This window comes from Malurus melanocephalus, unplaced genomic scaffold (assembly GCF_030028575.1).
Source record: "Malurus melanocephalus ecotype Western Australia unplaced genomic scaffold, MMel_1.1 scaffold_50, whole genome shotgun sequence".
Lineage (NCBI taxonomy): Eukaryota > Metazoa > Chordata > Aves > Passeriformes > Maluridae > Malurus > Malurus melanocephalus.
Window position 1 is genome coordinate 56,362 of NW_026623282.1, and position 22,266 is coordinate 78,627.

The 22,266-nt window shown below is 38.1% G+C and overlaps 1 protein-coding gene across 7 annotated transcripts in view; it reads left to right on the plus strand.

Moving 5' to 3' along the window:
- The first annotated feature begins 875 nt into the window (after window positions 1-875).
- WFS1 (wolframin ER transmembrane glycoprotein) overlaps window positions 876-22,266 on the plus strand; it is a 32,376-nt gene continuing 10,985 nt past the window's right edge. The window contains exons 1-3 of one of the 7 annotated variants that reach the window (XM_057365242.1): window positions 876-895; window positions 2,837-3,031; window positions 19,196-19,278. In XM_057365242.1, the coding sequence (XP_057221225.1) occupies window positions 2,845-3,031; window positions 19,196-19,278 (270 nt within the window). In that variant the 5' untranslated portion in view covers window positions 876-895; window positions 2,837-2,844. The other 6 variants (XM_057365235.1, XM_057365240.1, XM_057365237.1 and 3 more) reach the window with 6 other exon arrangements.

The following is a 22,266-nucleotide window of genomic DNA, read 5'->3' on the forward strand; positions in this document are numbered from 1 at the left end:
GGATTCTGTTATGCCTTCCCAGGCAAGGAAATGACACCAGGGACCACATTTTTGTGTGGGGATTAAACAAATGCAACACCCAATGACCACAAAAATGAAACATTTTTAAAAATGAAAGCTTCCCATGATCTTCTGCAAACTTGGAACTTGTGGGAATCAACAAACTAACTTGTATGAATGATTGAAGTTTAAATTTAATCTCCTACTTTGAATTTGTAGGCTATTTGATTGGGTTTTCAATTAGAAGGTATTCGAARTGCCATATAGGGCCCTTGACTTATTTATAGCAGCTCATAAATAAAGAATATTTACAAAAAGCAGTAAGTTCTCCATCAAAACAACAACAACATCTAAACGKAAATTTACAGCTCGCTTCCACCCCAGGAGCCTTCCACATGTGGCAGAAACGCTGGTACATGTAGTAGCAGCAACTTAGAGGGCATTTAGAAAAAATCAGTTACTCGGTTACCGCCCGTTTACCCATTGCCTCGCTCCTGTTGCTCTGTACCGGGAATGCTGCGATGGGGGGAAGGTGCGGGGCAGTGCCGGGYTCGCTCGCACCGACAGCGCTGGGGCAGGGCCAGGGCCGCACCCGCACCCGGAGCCGCCGCCTCTCCCGCCTCACCGGCACCGCCATTTTGGAGCTGCCCGAGCCCGCCCGGCCGCTCCGTGCCCGCATCCCCGCATCCCCTCATCCCCCATGGGTGGGCGGCCATTCCCCGCCCGCTGCACTGAGCGGGGTGCGGAGGCACATGGTAACAACCCCCGGTACCGCCATCCTCCCGCTGCCCGCCCCTCCGCTCGCTCGGCCCCGAGTGCGGCCTCCGCCTCCTGCTGCCGGCCCCGCCCGGCCCCGGCGGAGCCTCGCCRGAGCCCTCCCCGAGAGCGGAGGGCGGTGAGTGGCGGCGGAGAGGGGAGGGGAGGGGGCAGCGGCCGATGGGCGGGCCGGGGCCGCCCCCCAGAGCTGCGGGCTCCCGGCGGAGCCCCACTCGGCGTCCGGCCGCCTGCGGAGCCGCGGGGAGATTCCTCATCGCGGGTGCGCCGCTGATTTCGCCCGGCCGGGCTCGGTGAGCGTCTGGGGCGGGACCCCGCGCAGGACGGCCCGAGCTGCCGGCCCCCTCCCGCCCCACGCCGGGGCTTCCCGGCCTGCCGGAGTGACAGGGCCGCCCGGGCGCTCCCGGACCTCGCGGAGAGCGGGGCCGAGCAAACTCCGGCGCTCCTGACTGGGAGCGGCTGGCGGCGGTGGGTGCGGAGTCACCGCCCGCTGGCTTGTCAACARCCCGCAGGAAAAGTTGGTGGTGCCCTTTGTAGGAAAAGCGCAGAGTGRCTTTTGGGACGGGAGTGTTTTTGCGAGCTGGCAGACAGTGAGGTGAGCCCCTGCTCATGGCTGTGCTGGAGAGGCGCTGGTGCAGCCCGTTCTGGAAGGAGCCGGACCCGTCCGTGCAGCGCATCCCTCGCCGGGCGCGGCCTGGCTGCGCTCKCTGCCCTGTACAAAGCGTTAAGGTCAAGTTTAAAACTGGAGGCACAGTAACTTTTGTGATTGTATAATGGTTAAAAATACTCATGCTGGTTTACCGGGAAGGTATTTTAATCTCTGTGTTTTCCGAGGAATGTTTGATGGTTGAACTGAACTGTGTTGGTTTATTTATAACTTGCTGTAGAAACATAATATAGAAACGCATTTACTTGTTTACTTGTATCAGTAAAATATTTTATGGTTTAGAGAAGTTTAATTTCAGCAGCTAAATTGTCAAAATGCAAGTAATATGTTTGGCAATGGTGACATTGCTAGCACTTTCAGCACCCTGTCGTGATTTKAGTGTCCATTAAGGGGAAAAAGTTGGTTAAGTGGCATCTTGGTTTTGGCTACACTACTTTCACAAGGACATCTGCAGCTCGATATTTAATTAATTAATTCRGTATTTATACAGAATTTAAAAATATTTATGRCCAGGTACCTTCTACAATGCTCCTTGCAAATTGCTGAACTTCAGGGAAGTTGCTCTCAAGCAGCAAGAGCTACTATGTGTTATGCTGTGATAGTATATGCATACCTTGCTTCTTCTGTCTTGTAAAAGCTAAACTTTYAGTAAGCATTTTTATGCAAGTTTASTTTTTTAGGGAACTTTTCACTACAAAGCGGAGATCCCTCATTCTTTTGGGGAGGGCTTACAGTTAAAAGGCCTTTCTCTCCCTGTCACACTATGAGAGGGATATGAGTAACATTTTTAAAAGCAGGATATACAGGTATTTAAGGTAACCTTATTTTGAATCGTGGGCTTTTCAGTTGGTAAGGTCTAAAAACAGCATCCTTGGTGGTGTCCCTCCTCCAATTTCCCATGCAGAGTYTTACATCTCCTCCTTTGCTTTCTTATCATTATTGTCTGTCTCCTGATTAGGTGATGACAGTTAACCAGGCCTTTGATATGAATTTTTTCTATTATTACATCCATAAAAATATTATAAAAATTATTATATCCTTAAAAAGTTAGGGGCCAGTCTTTATTTTTAGCATAAAAATTCTTCTTTAAAGAAGAAATTAATACGCAGCATTTAYAGGATTCATTAATTCATTTTAGCATAATTTACACTTTGAAACYAGTTATGATTAGGAAAAAAAGCAGCCACTATTCTGGCACAATGCTGTATATATGGTCAGACTTAGTCAAYAATAGCTGCTTGTGCTTGGAATTATTGAAGAATGCGTAAATAAAACTTGAAATTGCTATCAGCCTTCTTGCCCTTTTCTGATTATATGAACACATTCAGATTTCAATTTTTTATTCAATTTTACATTGTAACCCTGCTGTCTGATAACTACTGTTTTCCTCTTTAGCAGCTAAAATGAATTCGGATCCTGATCCCACCTCAAGTCCRTCTCACCCCCAGCAGCATCTTGGAAGGTCCCAGCTAAATGCTGCTCCTGTGAACCACAGTGCGAACAATCAGAGATCTGGACCATCTTCAGCAGATTCTGCAACTTCTTCAGTTCCTGGCTACTCCCGTAGCAGGGAGAAAGCAGAAAAAAAGGGTAAGTATGAAAGCAGTTGTTATGCAAAATCTGCTTATGTGAAACATTGGGAGATTGTGTGTATACGTATTTTAAACTCTGTTTAAAGGCTTTAGGAAAATTTCTTCAATTTCTTTTAACCTGTTGTTGTGGAAGAGTCTTCTCTACTGTGGCTTTCTTTGTGTAAATTTTCAAGATTTTCTGTCAGATTTTTCAGATTTTTACAAAGCAGTAGGAAAGAAGTTTGTTTGAAAAATTATCAGGGAGAATTAATTAAATTTAGCATMATAATGTTTCAGTTTCATTTCTTTATTTGGGTGGAACACCTGCTAACTATAGTTTAATACGAATTCTAATGTGGGTGCACAGACACTTCTGTAATGTAGACTGAGATCATACGTGAAGCCAGAATTGAAGTTAATATTAGCAGTAAGATAAGGGTTTGGATTTACAGTTGTGTTATACCATGAAAGGCAGAATGACAGGGTTTTTTCCCCTACTTGTTGTGCAACCATTGAGTTCTAGAGACTGTGGAAATTGATAGGATGAGAGAAATGTCTTGTGTGAAATGTCAAACAAAAAATACTTGGTTCCTGTATTCACCTGCTGAGTTCCAGTTTTAATTCAGTTTGTAATTTAAGACTTGTGCAAGATGGTCTTGTGCTGAAGGTCTAGCAAAACTGCTGCTTTTTAACTCTTTAAAATTTCTTTAATATTGTGACCCTTTTACTCCCAAATATGTGTCAGTCTATTGAAGGCAATAAGGCTGTCCAAGAGTTTAAAATTATTAAATGTGTGAATAKCTATGTGGTACATACAACTGAGCCTGCACATAGTTTAGGCCAGTATTATGGCTGTGTCAGCAAATCTGTTTGCATCTAATTCAAACTTTGCATCTAATTCAAACTGTTGGAGCMYTTCTTAATAYATGCAAATATTTWGTGCAGCAGAATGAGCTACCATTGCCATTGTGTCTTGCTGAAGTCTCTAACAACCAGGATTTTAGTGGATTTAGATAGACAATATCTTCAATGGGTTTTTTCAGAGATATGCCATTTGTCACAGTGCTAACAGTTTCTAGAACTGAAAACCTTCTTAAAAGAAAGGAAGTGGAGAGTTTTTCTTCCACCCACTGTGGCRCTGGTCATCAGAAGTTAAAAATGGGGATTTTAGTAGGACTTTAGAAAGCAGTGTGATTCGGAAATTCAAAGATGTACATATGAAAACAAATACAAAAGAAAGTTATATCTCACACGGAAAATTGGCACTTCAGAAATGTTCAAAATATATGAAGTGACAGAGAAGGTATTCCATGGAATCATTGGAGTCTTTACCAATAAGTAACAATCAATCAAATTGCTGATAGGTCCAGAAAAAGTGAAGGATTTGGACTCTCAACCCTGGCATATTGTGGTTTGGTTGTATGAAAAGGAATATGGTGTAGACCAGATGTTCTGGGAAGGGCTACTCTGACTTCTTTCTTGGAAGATTAAGAAGTCAGGTAATGTTGAATAGTCACTGGGATCGTAACTAACTCRGAGTGATGTAGAGCAGGACAGAAAAGACCGGCTCACTGATGTACAGAAAACTGTCTCAATTTTACTAAATGTGTAGAACGTTCCTCTTATAGGATGACTTAAGTATCTTGCTCAAAATCAAATTACTTCTATTACAAATCTAAGTTTATATACTTTTCAATAAATTGGTGTTGATTTCTGTTTGAGAAGGGGAAAGGTGCAGTGTACATCTCAATTATCTGGAAAGGCAGTTTCACCTCAGGACTATCTACCACACACCCATGTGCCCTTCCCCACAGAAGGTCACTGGTATCCTGGGCTGCAGTAGTTGAAGCATTGCCCAACAGGTGRAGRGAGATMYCTCCCCTCCTGTCAGCACARGAGTGCTGCATCCAGTTCTGGGTTTCCCAGTGCAAGAGAGAATAYRTGGAGAGAGTTCARCAAAGGGCCACAGAGATGATGAATGGGCTGCAGCATCTCTCCTGTAGGAATCAGCTGAGAGAACTGCAGATATTCAGCCTGGGGGAGAGAAGGCTCCCCCTATCAATGTGCCTAAATAACAGAAGGTAGAGTGCAAAAAAGATGGAGCCAGGATCTTTCCAATAGTCCCCAACAAAAGGACCAGTGGCAGCTGGCACAAACAGGAGGCTCCCTCCTGAACATCAGTAAACACTTCCTTTTTTTTTTCCTGTAAGAGTGACTGAGCACTGGCACAGGTTATCCAGAGAGGTCTTGGAGTCTCCATCCTTTGCGATAGTCAAAAACTATCTGGACACGGTCCTGGGCAGCCAAYTTAGGTGGACCTGCATGAGCAGAGAGATTGGCACMRGTGACCTCCAGAGGTCCCTTCCAAMCWCAACCATTTTACTAATTATTGTAATAGTCTTGCCAGCGTATCTGTATTTCTGATCTGTGCTTTTTCTTCCAGTTTTTATTTATATACACTGTGTTTAAGGCTGTAGCGTCAAAGTGAATGTTAAGTAATTTGTTTCCTGGAAGCGCACATCWCATCATTTATTCCTGCAGCATTATCCATATCTTGTAGTATAATCAGCAATTTAATGAATGCTTTGGCTCTGACTCAGTAAAGCACTTAAGCATGCACATATTCTCAGCTGCACAGGTATTTCCTTTGGATCAAACTCTCATACTGCCATTTTTTTCTTAGCAGTTTTTCAGTCTGTATTCTGCTAATGTATCATTAGATAGTGTTTGTGTCATTCCTTGTGTAATTTCTTTCACAATGGGAGGTAACAGTGCTTTGGGATTTATTGATCAAATGAAATCAGGATTTACTAAAAAAAATTCAATCATTAGGATCATTTGCTAGGTACTGGTTTTGTTGTATTAGAAAAGAAAAAGGGGATGTTCCTATTTCTACCCAAAAGTCTTGCATTCTGCTTATGTACGTTTTTGGGTTTTATGTATGTAGGAATGGAATGAATATCAATACATCAGCTTTTACATTTAAAATTAAATGAGAAAAAGAATTGTTACTCTTTGAAGGACATTCATGGACAAGGAGCTTATTAGTGAGCAAAGCATATACACTTCTAATTAGAGCTCCTGAAATTTTAAAGCCGTTGAATSATCAGTATCCATGTAAGCAAATTACAGGAGAGTTTATGTATAGCAGGGAAGACCCATGTYTGCTTGCTAGTGAAGTCTGTTGAAACAGACTGAGACTCTTATCTCCCAAGACACTTTTATGCCTCTCAGGTGCACAGGCCCCTCAGTTTCTGTTCAGGTGCTACAAACCCCTTTCTGGTTTCTGTGTTTCATCCATTCTGTAGAATCTCCTTCCTTCAGATACAGCTCTAAAGCAATGTGAGAAGACAGAGCTCAGCTGAGAGCTCCGGGGCTCCCAACACCAAATTCTCCAAGTAGGCTTAAAACCATCGTTCTTGCTAGTGAAACAATTTGCCCCACTTGTACACAGAGCAGAGCTAGGAAAAAACATTGTGTGGTGACTTAGCATGCAAGTATCTGTAGCACTGCTCTTAATGTTTTTTGAAAGAGATGCYTGAATCCAGTCCACATAAGTACTCTGTATTGCTGAGCTAGAAAGTAAGGGTTCTGTGTCCCAGAGGATGTTTTACTTTTTATTCAGATGAAAGGAAAACAGAGTTGAGAGAAACTTCACAATACAATGGTGATCAGATACTTGCCTGTGATGTGTGGATTCAAGTAACTGCATGAATTCAGCCACAGTGGTAACTTGAACTGAATGACTCCCACCCCAGGTGAACATTTATTGTGCTACAAGTTATCTGGAAGAGTTACCATTTCTTATAATGGTTAAGTATGTTCAAGCATGTAAAGTATCTTTTGYAAAAATTGACTGACTGCCATTCAGSAGGTAAAAGAGGTCGTGCTAGGATACTAGAGAAACTGGGGGCAGTTTGAAGATGGTACTTTTTCTCATGTGCATGAAACAGATTCTGGTTTATTACATTTGCTAATAAAATGTGCTATTATTCATGCACATTCGCTAATAAAAAAGGTTGAAAAGGAGGAATTGCAAAGCTCAGTTGCAGTGCTTGAAGGAAAGTCTSTTTGGTTAAGGAACTAGTTGGGTTTTTTGTTCATGGTTTTGCTGTAATCTTTTGCTCTGTAATTGAGAGCACATAGGAAAGAGCTTGTACAGAGAGCTTTGCAGACAGAAATCAATTTCTTATATTTTRTAGATAGACAGAGTTCTGTGTGTACTTAGGTTATGAGGCTTTTTTGTRTATCTAGTTAAGAGAATTATTGACTGACTGATTTCAMATTTATAAATAGYAAAAGAAGTATTTTAAACAGTTTRCAACACATTGCRRYAATTTACAACAGTGTGTCTCCAAGGCGTTGCTAAATGATAGCTAAAAATTAGGGAACCTGTCTAATTTACAAATATTTTCCAAGTGTTAGCCTCTTCCACTTAAGGTTACAAAGAACCTTTGTTTGAAAGCTCTGTTTTAGCACTTCTGTGTCTTTAGTTTTTGGCAGTTAGCTATYACAAACTAACTCTTGAGGCAAAGTGAAATGTTTGTGCAAAGCTTGAAGAAATCTCAGGAAAACCTTTGATTATTTGAAGGGGAGAATTATGCCTTGAAGTATTAAAATTACTYAACAATTTATCTGTCAGTGTATTAATGCCCCTTCAAACTTTACCTTTAAATACCCAGGCTTCTGGAAAGCTCATTTGCCAGGCATTGCTGGAGGAGAGAAAGGATTCTGTCCAAAAAAAAGTTAATGACTGTATTTTCTAATAAAATTTTGGGACATCATCACTGTTGGTGTAGAACAATGGAAATGGGCTTTTTGGTGTCTGCTGCTATTGTCAGTACCATACTGGTGTTTTTACCATCTATGGGAGGAAGATTGAACACCCATTTATTTGAGGAAACATTCTCCATCTTTCCCTCCTCCACCATTTGAAATGCATGAATGGGGTTTTCTGGCTGATAACAAAGATATTGTTATTGCTAGCAATTTTTACATTCACATGACAAACCAGATTATGAAAAGTACCCTAGTCAGTCTTCATCCATTATTTTCCAGGTGGATCAATTTCCTAATCTGTTTATGATAACAAAATTCCTAGCAGAGTCCCAGGACTGGAAGAAAGGAAGATGGGAAGGGAMGAGCTACATTCACATTAATAAATTGTGTAGTGAAATGGGAGTGGCCCTATAAATTCTTTGATGTGAAGGACTCAACGCTCCTTTTTAAAAAATTAAAAAATTTAATCTAGTGGTTGGAATCTTTCCAGTTTCCTTCAAAAAGGATCCAGTGCATGTCTTCACTGTGCAAACAAATCCGTGTTACAGTACAGTAACAAGGACAGATTTGGAGCTGTTACGGTGCTGGAGGGCCTCTTGCAGCAGCAGCAGCCTCACTTCACTGTGGAAGTTAGAAGGTGAAACTGGAAACAGTAAACTGGGAAGTAGGGCTAATCATTTGAAAAGTTAATTATTGGAAGTGCTTACTAAAGACATTGTGGATTTGCAAAATGATTGGAATGGGCCTTTTTTATGGGCTCTTCTGTTTTGGCAGTGAATGAACTGCTGGAGTGTCAGTGTGGTGAAGTACTCAAACTGCAGAATTGCTGAAATTCCATGTGCATTGTGCAGGTTGTTATGATAATTTTCCGTCTGCACGACAAAAATATGTAGGCTTGGTGAGCTCTATGATCTTAACTTCTCACATTGCATTTCATTACTTTCTCCTTTTTTTGGTGGAAAGGGTTAATATTGATGACTATCAACTAAAAAATGACAAAATTCTAATTTATTTTTAATTCTGCAGTTTTGGAACTGCAGATTTATGTTAGATTTATCGCAGCTTATCCATAAAGGATTCAATCAGAGGTGCCTGCATAGAAGAAGCAGCAGAACTGGCTCATTAGTTATGTGTAAAATTATTTTAATGACTTTAAAAGATCATTGTACAATAATAGCTATGCTAGAAAAATCCAGCTTTTAAGAATAGCTTTCCCTTCACTTTTAGAATTTCAGAATTTATAGTCTATAATATCACTCTTAGACTTCCACCTACATGCTTTTTTTTTATTGCTCTCCTGACAATTTACCTTTATTTTGTGGGGGTGCAGAAGTTATTCTCATTTCAATGTAATGTTACTTGATGACTTGCAATTGTGGTGTGACTAAGACTATTACCATATCTRCAAATGCATTGCTCCTCCCGGAGAAAGCAGAATTGGGTCCTGGACTTGAACAGCTCTGTAAACAAATGTTATTCCCTTGTCTCCCATCCCTGTTATCACCTTTTAAAATAGAATGCRTGCCAAAGTGTGCTAGTGTAAGAAATCCAAATTGCTCTTGGGACAAGTAGGACCATCGTAAGATCTGACCATGGAGGTTAAAGGGAATAAAAGAAAAACATGCAATGTACTCTTAATTGTACCAAGCTCTTAACTCTGYAGTTAAGAATTCAGGAGGCTTCTGAATGGATGAAAGGATTCAGCACTTATACACAAGCAGCTAAGCATCTAATGTTAATATAACCTTTTTTCAAATTGTTGGTKTTTGTTGTGCAAAGTATTTCTTCTTCTCTAGTCAATTTTTCTGTGTCATTGTATTTGATATGTACAAATCATGTTTATGACATGATGCTTGATGCCAGCTTTTAAGTGGAATGTAGTCTTTCCAGAAACTTTACTCCTACATAGTTACTGCACACAGCACCATTGAACTTTAGGAACTTGTGGAAAGTGAGGAGGAGGATTTCTCTAGAGACTCAGACTGGCTCTGTTGAACACTGAGAGCTCAACAGTACAATCAAGTGACACCAAAAAGCTGTTAGAACCTGCATTTATTGTTATAAAATGTACAGATCAACTTTTTCTAAAAGTACATTGATAATGAACTACTACCATATTCTACTTGTGGATGAATGAAAAAGATCTAATGTCTTTCACTTTGGAGATAACGTCACAGCATCGTCTAAAAGCATCCTCTAACAAAAGAAATTATTTTTATTTTGTCTTTAATTGTGTATGTCTATACTTCTAAGGGTCTCTGAGATTCTAGAAATCTTGTTTCATATTGAAAATAAAATCTGTCATAAGTTGTATGCTGTTCCCTGAAATTCTTGAATTTGTTTGATTTTTTATTAACTTACAGAAAGACCTTTTTCCTGCATAAAATCCTGGGTAACACTGTTTCAGAATTATATCATACATTATCACCATGCACTTCCAAAAGGRACTGGAGGTATTATATAGGATGTTACTCCAAAAGAAATACTTTCTAGGCAGATTCTGCACAAAAGTGTTGCTCTACCTCTTTTGGTTGATATCCATGAGCAGGATACGGATAAGCAAATGTGCTTCCATTATTTACTTTGTATGTGCATGYATTCTTGTTGCCTGCTTCCTACCCAATATTACAAAATTTTCTTCATACTAGCAAATGAGCTATTAGTGGAAATTAACCATTAAAGGATTTTCTATAGCTGGTATTTTTAATTTGTGAAAATTGTTAAAGCAAATTCATTCACTCTTCTAACATAAATTAACTGCTTCATGTTTGCAGCTGGGTGTTATTCCTGATAATTCAGTCATGCTTTGGGGGTTTGGGTTTTGTTGTTTTTTGTTTTTTGTTTCTTTAAATAGCACAGCTAGACCATATGATTATAATACAATCCTATAATAGTTTTGAATTATGCAGTRAGACCTCTCCTGACTTCATGAGAAGCTGTAAAATTTTCTGACTATACTACAGCAAAGGTAAATACTAGATAAATAGAGAACAAGACTGATGAAAGCTGAGGTACAGAAGAATTCCCTTTCAGCAGTTGTCTGAGAATCCTGTCCAGTCATGCAGAGCTGAAAGAGGCCAGTGCCTCAAAGTAGTCCACAAATATAGAGTTTTGCAGGTCGGTTGTCTTTAGCAGCTTGGTTTGTAGGAAACCAAATGATACCTTTAGTTCACTTTGGGTTATTTCTACTGCAGGCATTGAAATTTAGGGAACAGAACACATTTCAGCACCCTTAAATGCAAAYTGAGGATGAAAACTTAATATTAAAAACTGACTTGCTTTCAGCAAGCTGATTGTAGATATTTATGATAACGGTTAAGCTGATGTGTGTCCTGTGGTGTATCACCCTAAATTCTTTTGGCACAGGAGTCATGGCAGGTCAGTTTTTGACCTGTTACTGGCTATTTCTTTTTCAGTCTCATCCAATGCTGGATGTATAGCTGCATTTTAATTTTTTTAATGATGAATCTTACAGCACAGAGTGCATTTGTGATTCTAAACTGAATTGTAGAACAGTTASACCCTGTATGCAAGTACTACTTAGTCACTTTTATTAATACCAAAAATGGGATAAGCTTTGTATRTTGGACTTCAGAGGCATATTTTTATGGAAATCCCTAGACATAAAAAAGGATTAAGTAAAAATCCAACTTCAAGTTTGTCACAATGAAAGGCATAGAAGAGGCTTTTTCAAATACAAATAATTCTGTATCTGTCTTTTCTGTGCCATGTCAGTCTCCACCTACACRTTCATTTGTTCATCTTACCTTGTGGAGCATGGTGGGAGGAGGGAAGTTGAGCAGAGAACATAGTTTATTCATACTAGTATCCTCTCACAGTAGAAGCAAGTAATTTTCCTTGTAATTCAGACATTAGTCCCTTTCAGAATCAATTACAATAAAACCTTCTTGTTAAAGCAGTAAAGTGATGTATGCCTGAAGCTCCAAATAAGTACAGTGCTGTGCAATATGACAAAGTTCAGTTCAGACATGAGTGCTCTTCATGGTATACAGAGAATTTGTTCATATGTGGGAGAAGAKCTAATGTCAAAGAAGACATTCTTCACTCCCTGCTCCCACCCCAGTAATTTAGCTGGTGGAAATGCCTGGGGATGAAATCTTGTTCCACGCTACTCTATCAAATGTCTCAGTTACTCTTGTCAGTTAATAGCATGACACTGAGGGAGATGCCTGACATCCTGTGACTTCTTATAAGTAGAAAACCATTTAACTTAGGCAGTGGGCTTTTGGAATAAAGCTAATGAAAATATGAAGTGCAGTTTTCCTTCCTCTGGATGCCATCCAGCTTTTTCTTATACCGGAACTCCCATGGGTGTGTTCACTTTGTGAAGGCTCACAGAAGTTGCTGTCAATACTCAGTGTTCACACTAGAGATTTGTGAGAGGCTTTTTCAAGTTCAAGGTTCTTGTTACCTTTCTCATGAGAATCCTTTAYACTATTATTTACAGCACACCTGTTAGGCCAGGGGGCTTTTTCTAAAGGCAGTGCTAATGTTGTCCTTATTTTATTCAGAATGTTTTTTTAGCTACTTTCAGCCTAAAATTTTTTAAAAACCTTTTTCAACTAGTATAAATGTTTAGCATAGGCCAAATAGTTTTAATYTGTTCGTGCCCTTTAGTTTTTGTATTTGGAAAGACATTGGATGGTCTYTCTGCTTACCTTCTCCATTTCATTCTCCTCAGTTTCTTCCCCAGGTTATAAAGCTTTGATAATAGTGTCTTATTAGCATTGAGCTGTGTTTTTCATAAAACACTACTACAACTCCAGGGTGTTACACTGCGTGATAATAGTTCAGAGCTTATCCCTATGTGTGCAATGATAAAATGCCTTCATGGTTTGCTGCATTTCATCTGGCCCTTTATCACTTAATTAGTCATTAATCCTTCACAGGTTTTGCTTGAGTTTTTTGTTGTGTTTTTCCTGAATAACACAGAATTATCAACAGATTTTGGCACCTTGGCATTAGCCACTTTTTTTCATTCACATATGAATTTAATGATTTAGACCCGATTTTATATCCCTGTGTGGCTAAACTGATAATCTTTCCCCTGGGAGAATGAAAGTTGTGTTTTYCTAATCTTCATATTCTATTGTTTAATCTCTCCCTTTTCCATGTAACAACCTGCATTTTGATTTGTTTAGAGCACTTATGTGAGAAGCCTTGCTCCCAGTCTTTGGAGATGGAAATATGAGCTGGATCCACTTGTCCAACCCCAAATATCTTATTTTAATTAATTAGAACAAAAAAGGGTTTGTATCTTCTGGTTTCTCCAACTACTTAACCTATAAAGTTATTTATTAAATGTATTTAAAATCATATCCTGKTTTTTTGAATGTAGAATTTTATGGGATGTAGTTGAGGTCATTATTGTTGCTTCCTGGCCTTTTTGCTTCTCTGAGTTTTGTCAGTGTCTTAGTTATGTTTATTATGTCTATACTTAAACCTAAAATTTGCAAGATCAGTTGGAAGACTGCCTACTTTGCTTGCCTCACTTTGCTGGGCTACCCTGATGTAATTTTCACCTGTGGCAGCTCAGATCTGATGGAATAGTGAAAATGTTTTTTCTAGGTGTGTGCTCAGTGGGCTTGGACATGTGTTCCCAGTGGGTTGGACTGAACATATCATTTGTGTTGTTCATATGCTCAGCTGTTCCTGACTGTTTTCAGTCACTTCAGGAATACTTGCTGTACTGTAAAATGGGAAGGTGAGTCCAGAACTCTTGTGTMATATTTTGTCACCTCAGATCATTTATTCTCCCCAACATGTGGCTTTTTTTCCCTACTCCTGCACATTCCTGTSACTTCTTTTTCTGAGCCCAAATGAATGCTTGAAGACATGATCATATAAAGTGTGTGAGCGTTGTACCAGTTTCTTTCATATTCTTAGTATGGGTGTTGCTTAATGCATTAATCTTTTGTTCAGTAGGGATTCCATGAGCTTTAATACTCACTTGTAAAACCTGTAATTTTTTTCAACTTATGTATTTTGTATGTGTGTTTCATTGTTGCTTCCCATCTKAGAAAATGTTTGAAGTTTTCCTTTTATCCTTTTCTCACGAGGTTTTCACCTTTTCGTTCAAACCTTAGTAGCGCTTAGCTTGTATTTGTTTGAAAAAATTACTTGTGCATGATAGCATGACCATCATGGGGCTGGCCTCCAAAACTATGTGAACAAATATGGTCTCAAGCTCAGAAGGCATAAGAAATTGTGATCCTTTAAAATACTGGTTTTTTTGCTTTGTTATTCTCTGTTCATGGTCTTTGGCCTCTTGCTTAATCTGGAATTCAGGTGCTGTAGCTGTGCTGTAAGAAGAAAGCTGTGTGCACCTGGCCAGGGGGTTGGATTAGCAGGCAAGGGGCTAAAACTCCCATGAGTTGAGTAAATCCATTCTGCTGTGAGCTGTAATGTGTTTGTGTTGGTAGGAAAGTAAATCTGCAAACACTTATTATTCAGCAAGCACTTTCTTGATTTTTTCTGCACGAAACAACTTTAGTAGATTTTTTTGAAGGAAGGCAGTGCTTTTTGATGGTTAGTAGAGCACTGAGAAAATTGAGGCTGTTCTATGTGATGGGTGTGTGTGTTTATGATCCACTCTGTGTGCATATATATATAACTAGAAATCTTTGTTTACATGAAAGGACTAATAAATGCCTTTAAAGATTTCGGAAATCAAGAATGGAAGTGTCATACACAATGTCATTTAAAATGCTGGGGTTTTGGAAGCAGTGTTCGTCTAAAATGTTTGTAAAACATTTGTAAGACACTTTGTAACAAGTYAGCCAACTACAGTGATGCTCAAATGATGTGATTCAGTTTTGTATGTTAAGGGTGTTAGAAGGGTTGGGAATTACTGCATTTATTACTGATTTGTGCTAGGATACTGGAAAGGAAATGATCTTCTGACAACCCCAGTTTACTTTATTTGTCTATRAAGTCTCTTGCATTGAAAAAACCTTGTATGAATGTTGAAGAGTTTGTTTGGATTTTAGTCTTCAATGTAGTGTGAAGATGAGGCTTAGATGTTATTTAATCTATAATCTATAATGGCATCTTCCTTTTGTGATTTAAAATTTTAAGCACTGGTATCTTACAGTCTTACTTGGGCTAATCCAAGTACTACTACTGTGGATTAACTGCCTTTTTGACAATTTAATGGCTACATTTCAGAGGTACAGGGCATAATTGCATCCTAGCATAGTACTTAAGAAACTGAAATGTTTCCTTTTCAAATATTTCCTGTTTCTGATCAAAACCTRACAGAAACAGTAAAAATGCCTATGACAGAATGAATGCTAGATTCCCATTTGAGCTTACAGCAACAAAGCTGGAGTCTTACTTTATTGTGGCCATTGTGCCAAGGAATGTGTAAAGCTTCAAAAAGTAAGTAGTCCTCTTTAGTTTTTATGAGCCTGTTTGCAACTTCCCTACATGGACACTTGTGTTTAGACTTCTGTGTTCTGAGTATTTTTCCTGGAATTGTAAAACATACTTTTTACTAGGAAAACAGGAATTGCTTTATAGTTATGTTTTACTAGTACCATTGAAGTCTGTCATTTACTAACAGGAAGCTTTACCTTAGTCTTCTTCTGAAGGTTGTATGACTGTGAAATGCATACAGGTCTTTATCACTTYATTGAAATGAGTCTTTTTTAATATATGATTTCATAAAATGGGTTTTTAGGGACACCTTGAAACTGTCTAATTAAAAGCCTGAATATCAAAAGTGGATATTTCTGTAGGCCTTCAAAAGTTTAAATACATRAATGGCATAAATGCAGCAAACTCAGAAATACGTTTGCATTATACTTTGCAGATCACAAATAAGATTTTTCCCTTTTTATTCAAGTGAAATTGAGAAAAATCATACAGTGTCATTTAATATCTTAAACCTAAGACTTAATCACACAAAATTAAAAAGAAACAATTAACATTATATCAATWATGTTATTGTTGCAATATACATCAACTAATTTATGCTGAATGATCTGTCTCTGGGAATGTAGAATTAACTATATTGGGAACTGGATTACAGAGCAGCCTCATGATATGAAGTAAGCTTTACACAGTCTTGAGGCTCATGATGACAGAGTTGGAACTACAGTAAATATTAAGTACTAACCACCCTTCTACATCCCTGGTCTTAATTTCTTTCTTTTATGAATGCTACGTGCTGTCTAAAACTTTTGTGCTTTCACTTGCCTGCTTTCATTTGAATGACTGCAGTGCTTGTGAGCCTTGAATAACTGATAGACTTCATTGGCTTATATCAATGCACCTGACACAAAACAGCTAGTGAAGTCTGTTTTAATTGTCATAAAAGATATGTGAAGTATTGCAAGATGAGTATCCCTGTCTTCTGAAAATTTTTATATTCAAGACAGTAAAATTTGACATTAAAAAGACATGAGTTTTTAGCAAAGCTGGAAAAYAAAAGCTTCCACTGACAGCATTTCCATTGCAGTACTCTTATGTGGGAGGAATACACATGAAGACATTTTCTGACTAGAAACACACTTAAGAACAGGGGTGATAAGTTATAGATCATTTCTTTTGGTATTGTTATAGGTGCGCACATAGTCTTGTGTAGTGTTTGTTCTGGTGTTGAGCTGAATTGAAAGAAAGTGTATGTTGTCCATCCTYGTTCTAAAACACACCTTGACTGCGTTTTGGACTAATTACCTTCAGAGACTGACCTATATACCTTGTGAGAAAGTGGTTGATAATGGCAGTCATGAAACCAGAGTCATTCATGCTTGACCTGTTGATTATCTTTCAAGGAAAGGAAAAATATTGCTGGTTACAGGAACTATATATACTAAGATATTTTAAATTTGATCTCCACAACCCGTTCTTCCACCTTTGCCCTACAACTACAGAGTCAACCCACAGGCATAGTTTTAATTAACTATCTGTTATTTATATTCATAGATCACGTGCAGGTACATAGAATTGATAACTGGGTGGGAGGGATTGTCCACTAAGTTGAAAATAACAGCAGAAAGTGTTTTTCCCCCTGGAAGTCAACTCTGTTAGAACAAACATTTCAACAAGCTTACTGCAATAACACCACTTTTTTTTTTTTCTCATTGAAGGAGGTAGTTCACCATAAGGCTGCACATTTTTAATTTTTTTCCCACAACTTTTCAAATAAAATTATAAAGATGTTAATCTGCAATGCAATTACAATAAAGTAACTATAACCTGCTGTTGTAAAACATTTCTGTTTTTTTTCTTCAGCTTTCTGTTGTAGTAAGTTTTCTTATCTAATGCATTCTTCAGATCAAGAAGAGCTAAAAGGACTCAGAGCTGTGCCATGCTCTTACATGTGCCAAGTGGAGCAAGAGAGAAAGGAAGAAACTGTCTTCCTTATTAGGGTTTTTATCAGCTTAGCAAATTGCTTTCTGTAGTTTGGCTTTTTTCTTGTGTGAGTAAATTCCACTTAATTAACCAACACTGACTTCTGAATAGTGTCTCCTATATTCTCCAGAGTATCACTAAAATATTTGTGGTGTTCTCAACATGTAGAAAACCCTCAACAGAAAAAAAAAGGCATTCTTAAGACAGCTAATACTGAAATTTTGATGCAGAAAGAGATTTGAAAATTAATGAATTGAAAATTAATTTGAAAGCACAGGAAGAAAAAGAAAAGTACTGCCTTGCCCAGCTCATTTCATTTGGGTGGGGTAGGTGGATGAATATTGTTATTCTTCCTTCAAACAATATRCTCTCTCCTGTAACTTGTTGTTTATTGTTAGCAGAGAGTCCCTGAATGATGTTTGCTGGTGTTAATGGTACCGTCTGGAAAACAGGCTTCTGACTTTTTTAGAGTTCAAATTATGTTGGTTATATATCAGGGCAAGGAGATTAAGTAGTTAATTTTGYTGGGATGCTGTTTGCCTATTTTACAATAATATTTTTCAGCTTTTTGAGAAGACCAAGTAGTAAATGAAAATTATTTTTCATTCTGGGCCTTGTTTAGGCAGAGAACATGTTATAATCTGGCATTAAAATTTTTCCAAGTGGAGCTTGGCAGACAAAACTGTGGCATGGTGAAGAAGAAATCTTACTTCATGGTTTGTTCTTGTTACATACATCCATTTTAATGAAAGTGTTGGCTTGTAGCCTGTCCTTGTCTGAAAATAGTCCCAGTAACAGGGACGTTAAAGAATGCAAGTAACACTGTTCTTCAGAAGATCATGTGGAACAGGGTTTTTCTTCCTTTCTGCCATGTTCTAAAGAAAAGCTGATGCTGGCTGGCCTCTCAGCTGGCAGCACTGCTCAGCAGCTTCTGGTGTGACTTGGAGTGGATGCCTGAAATTCMGTTTCCTACGTCTGAAACTGCTTCCCAAGCACGCTTCTCATGCTGCCACTGCCCCAGGACATAGCTATAAAGTGTCACAGTGTGTATGTGTGGGGTACTGTGGTRAATAGGGGTCAAACTTTGGTGCTTGCTGTAAAATTTGTATCTACCTTTCCATGATTTTAGATTTGTTGGTTAGTAAAGCTATAAGTCTGATTCATTGGTCAGTTGTCCATTTTTACCCAACTTAAAACATAAACGTTGTATTGATTTTTCTCTTTAAAAATTTTCCAAACTAATTTATGAGAAGTCATCTCATAAAAAAGTAGCAGTCTTGGCCTTCATCAGCTTTGTAATTAACTAATTCTTCATGCATTGAGTAGCATGCAGCATGATGTTGTTTGCAACATGGATATCAGATARAGCTCTCAAGAGTTTTTCTTTATGATTGACTGGTGGAGCAGTATGATGCTTTTGAAGAAAAACAATTGTGTAAGTCTATATGTGTTCAGTAGATGGGAAAGAAGAAAAATACTAGTGGAGTGTGGAGCAAAACTGAAAAAAAATAAGATTTAGTGCATGTAATTGTTGTTAGTTTCTGTATGCTCCAGAGACTGAGGAACTGAGCTTTCCAATACACTGTTTTGAATGCTGATTAATTTTTCARAATTCTAGAAAAGGTTGCAGTGCTAAATAAAGAGATTGACAGGTGAAAGACTGAAGTGCTATCAAGAAGAGAATGGTAATAGTACAAAAACTGCTCCCTATTACATGTTCAACATGCGCTCATATTAATGTAATGAACATTCTATTGAGAAAGGAATTTTGTGGAAGTAAATGAGAACTTATAAACTGTGCCATCCTGTGGCATGTACCAAATAACAAGTAAGGGTAAATATGCTGAAGTACAATAGTGAGGTGGAGGGCAAATATTGTAATGTTAATTTCCACTTTCCTTGCAAAACACTTGTGTTGGAYTTTTTTGTTCTGATCATTTAATTTTTCAACCACATATAGCAATCATTTTTAAAATACTTCAAACAATTGGTAGTAAACAATTTTCTTTATCAAATTAATTTATAGAGGGCATGAGGGAAGAACCTGAAGCGCTCTTTGAAGAACTGCTTGAGAGGGCCAAAGCTGGAGAACCAAAGGCACAAACAGAGGTAATTTTATATGTTTTTGTCTGGTCTTGTTTACTCTTAATCCCAAAAATAGCATTGCCTGCTGTAGAACTATTACCTCTTCCTCAGTTGAATCGTGTCTGTTTAGATGCTAAACTATTCAAAGAAAGGTGATGCCAACTGGTTTCTCTGCTTTGAGAAATGCTGCTTCCTTGGGAGTGTGAGTGGCTTCAGGTCCAACTCTTTAGCATGGAGAAGGTACAGAACTGATTTTGTTTTACTTTTTTTTTTAAAGAAGCATGTGTAGAGGTGTGCAGATAGGGACTGTTAAATGCTGTTTGTTCAGCACTGCACGGTATACAAAGATACCAGGGCTCTTAGGCTGGACTCTGTGGAGGAAACTGCCATGGAGGTGCTTTAGCAGGGGCAGAGCTTGGTTGGCTGATRTTTTGCTTGTGTGCCATTTCTCTGTTGAATTAACACATTTTAGAAAAGAAGCCCCTCCTTATTTATTGAGATTAGCTGTGTTTACTTATTTAATGGCRGATAAAATTGAATTAACAATAGCAATTCCAATCTGTATTTCTTTGCACTTCAGGTATTTCCTTAGGYTTTAGAAAAATTGAACCAGTTTTCTACTGCATTACATCATCTGGTGTATCTAGAATAAATAGCCTAAAATTGTCTAGAAGGGTTTGAATTTGTTAATTGTGTTTAACTTGGTTGGTTTTTACTTGGGCATTCTTTTCCAAATTCAGCTTTGCTGCCAAGAGGGAGTGGTTGCAGTCTCTTACATACTCATTTGTGGTTTGAATTTTTCCCCAAGGATCACCACTCTTACTGTAAATAAATGAGAAAGAAATTCTTTTAAAGCTGGAAGAAAAAAATACAGCGATGCTAGGCTTGTTCCCTTTCCATCTCAACTTGTTAGAGAGGCAGGCTGACCTTGGAGTTGTAACCTGAGACAGTAACAAATTCCTCACTTTGAAACAGCTGGGAGCTTTGTGGAGGATGAAACATTATCCTTTAGGGAGTCATTGCTGTAAAATCCATCTTTTGGCTCTATTCCTCCATACAAAATGAAGCAAGCTCTGTAATATTCTTTCAGAATATAACTTCCAATTAAGTAAAATACTCAGAAATACTTATGTAATCTAAGCCTAAGATGCATATGTATGTACATAAATGATGGGGGGTTTTCTCCTTCACAGTTAATTCTACTTTCACTCCCTCCTTTATGTCTTCAACTGTGTACATTTTCTATTCCCACACAATAATAGGMTTCTTATCGTAAAGAAATACACCATAAAATTTTGCTTCAGTATAAACTCAGGATTAATTGACTGCCTGAAATGAAACCCAAAATACAATCATTTCTTTTTTATGCAGTCACATTTCTTGTTATTTGTGGAGAGAGAATTAGCTTTTAGWTTTTAAAACTCTAAAAGAAATTTATTTCTTCTCTATTGTTGAGTACATTCCTTTAGAATCAATTAGAAAAATGTATTTTTATTTCTTACCTTTGTAGGAGTATGAATGAGAAGCTGAAAGGCCACTGTTGTGCTGTTTGYTMATAATTASAAAGTCAAACACRTGAAATTGGATGGTTCAATGGCTTGAAGTTATTATTCTGTGTTTTTTCAAAAGTAATTCTACAATGACTGTGGAAATAAATGCCCTCTAAGTGACTGTCAACATCTATTACTGAAACTTTATGGTTTTTTGGGTTTTTTTTAATTGAGAAATAACTCTATGGCAGTTACATAAATGAAACACTGATAACTGGAATTCTGTAATGGAGAAAAGGCAGTTCTTTGTCTTTAACCAGAGAATATCTGCAAGGGGACTGCTTGAGAAGACTACCTCACTTAGCAAAGCCAGAGATGGGAGCAGCCTTTGGAGGAGTACAGTGTGAGAGTCTGTGTTAAGCTGTTATGAACTATGACTTCATTTCACAGTTTCAGCTCATTGGAAAGAGAKAATCCCAGATTGCTTAAATGAGAAATTAATTTAATTCCATCTCTTCTTCCTCCTTTGACTGCTGCAGGCAAGARCTTTGCAGCCATTTTCAGGTGGTTTGATATATGAACTTTGCTGTTAAAACCACAGACRAGCCAAAAAACAATTGCATAATAACACAGGTGTTATGCTTTYATTTTGCTTGTGCAGTAGCCTTTTGTGCTGTGACTAGTCCCAAGATCTGTTAGTTGATGTTTGCAATATGTGTTTCTGTGTCGAAGAGGTCTGTRGAAACTTAAGAGCTGCACCATTAAGTGCTGCTACTCTTAAAGCTTTGCTCAAAATCTCAGTGGCTATAAAGATAAACATGTTCAAGAAACAGCTGTTCTTGTCAGATGGATGTTACTTATCATGTAACTTGTTCAAGCAATTATTTTCTGAAATAAATAGCTGAAGGTTCATCTCCAGTTGGGTCGTAAATTACTATGCAATTGGTGAAATCTTTTTTTTATCTCATACRCTCTCTTCTTGGTGTGTACCTCCCATTGAACTCTAGCATGACTTTGTTATCTATGTTTGGATTACCTAGTCCAATTTTCTCCATGTTTCAGTATGGTTTTGGATAGCTTCACTGTATATGCTATGGATTTAATGTCTRCCCAATAACTGTCTGTTTTGGAAGTTTTTGGAGCACTCACTTGAGTGTATGAAACCAGTTAAATGGCTGRAGAAATAACCTTTACTGGAAGAGGAAAGACCTTTCCAATTATATCAGTACATTTAATTTACATAGGGATAATGTAATTTCCTAATCTTTCAACAACATTTCTTTAGTCACCTTTTTTCATTTGCAGTAACAAATGAAACTTTAAGTGAAATTTTCAGTTATTTTTTTTCCCAGCAGATAATACTGTGGATTTGTGAAGCTGTTCTCTAAAGGTATTGCACTAATTGCTCCTAGAATGTAGCTGAAGTAATGGTAGGGAGAGAGAGAGTGCCATGAGYCAAGCAGAAACATTTGCCAGATTCTCCAAGTATGCAGATAAAATGTCCAGTAGGTTTGGTCATTTT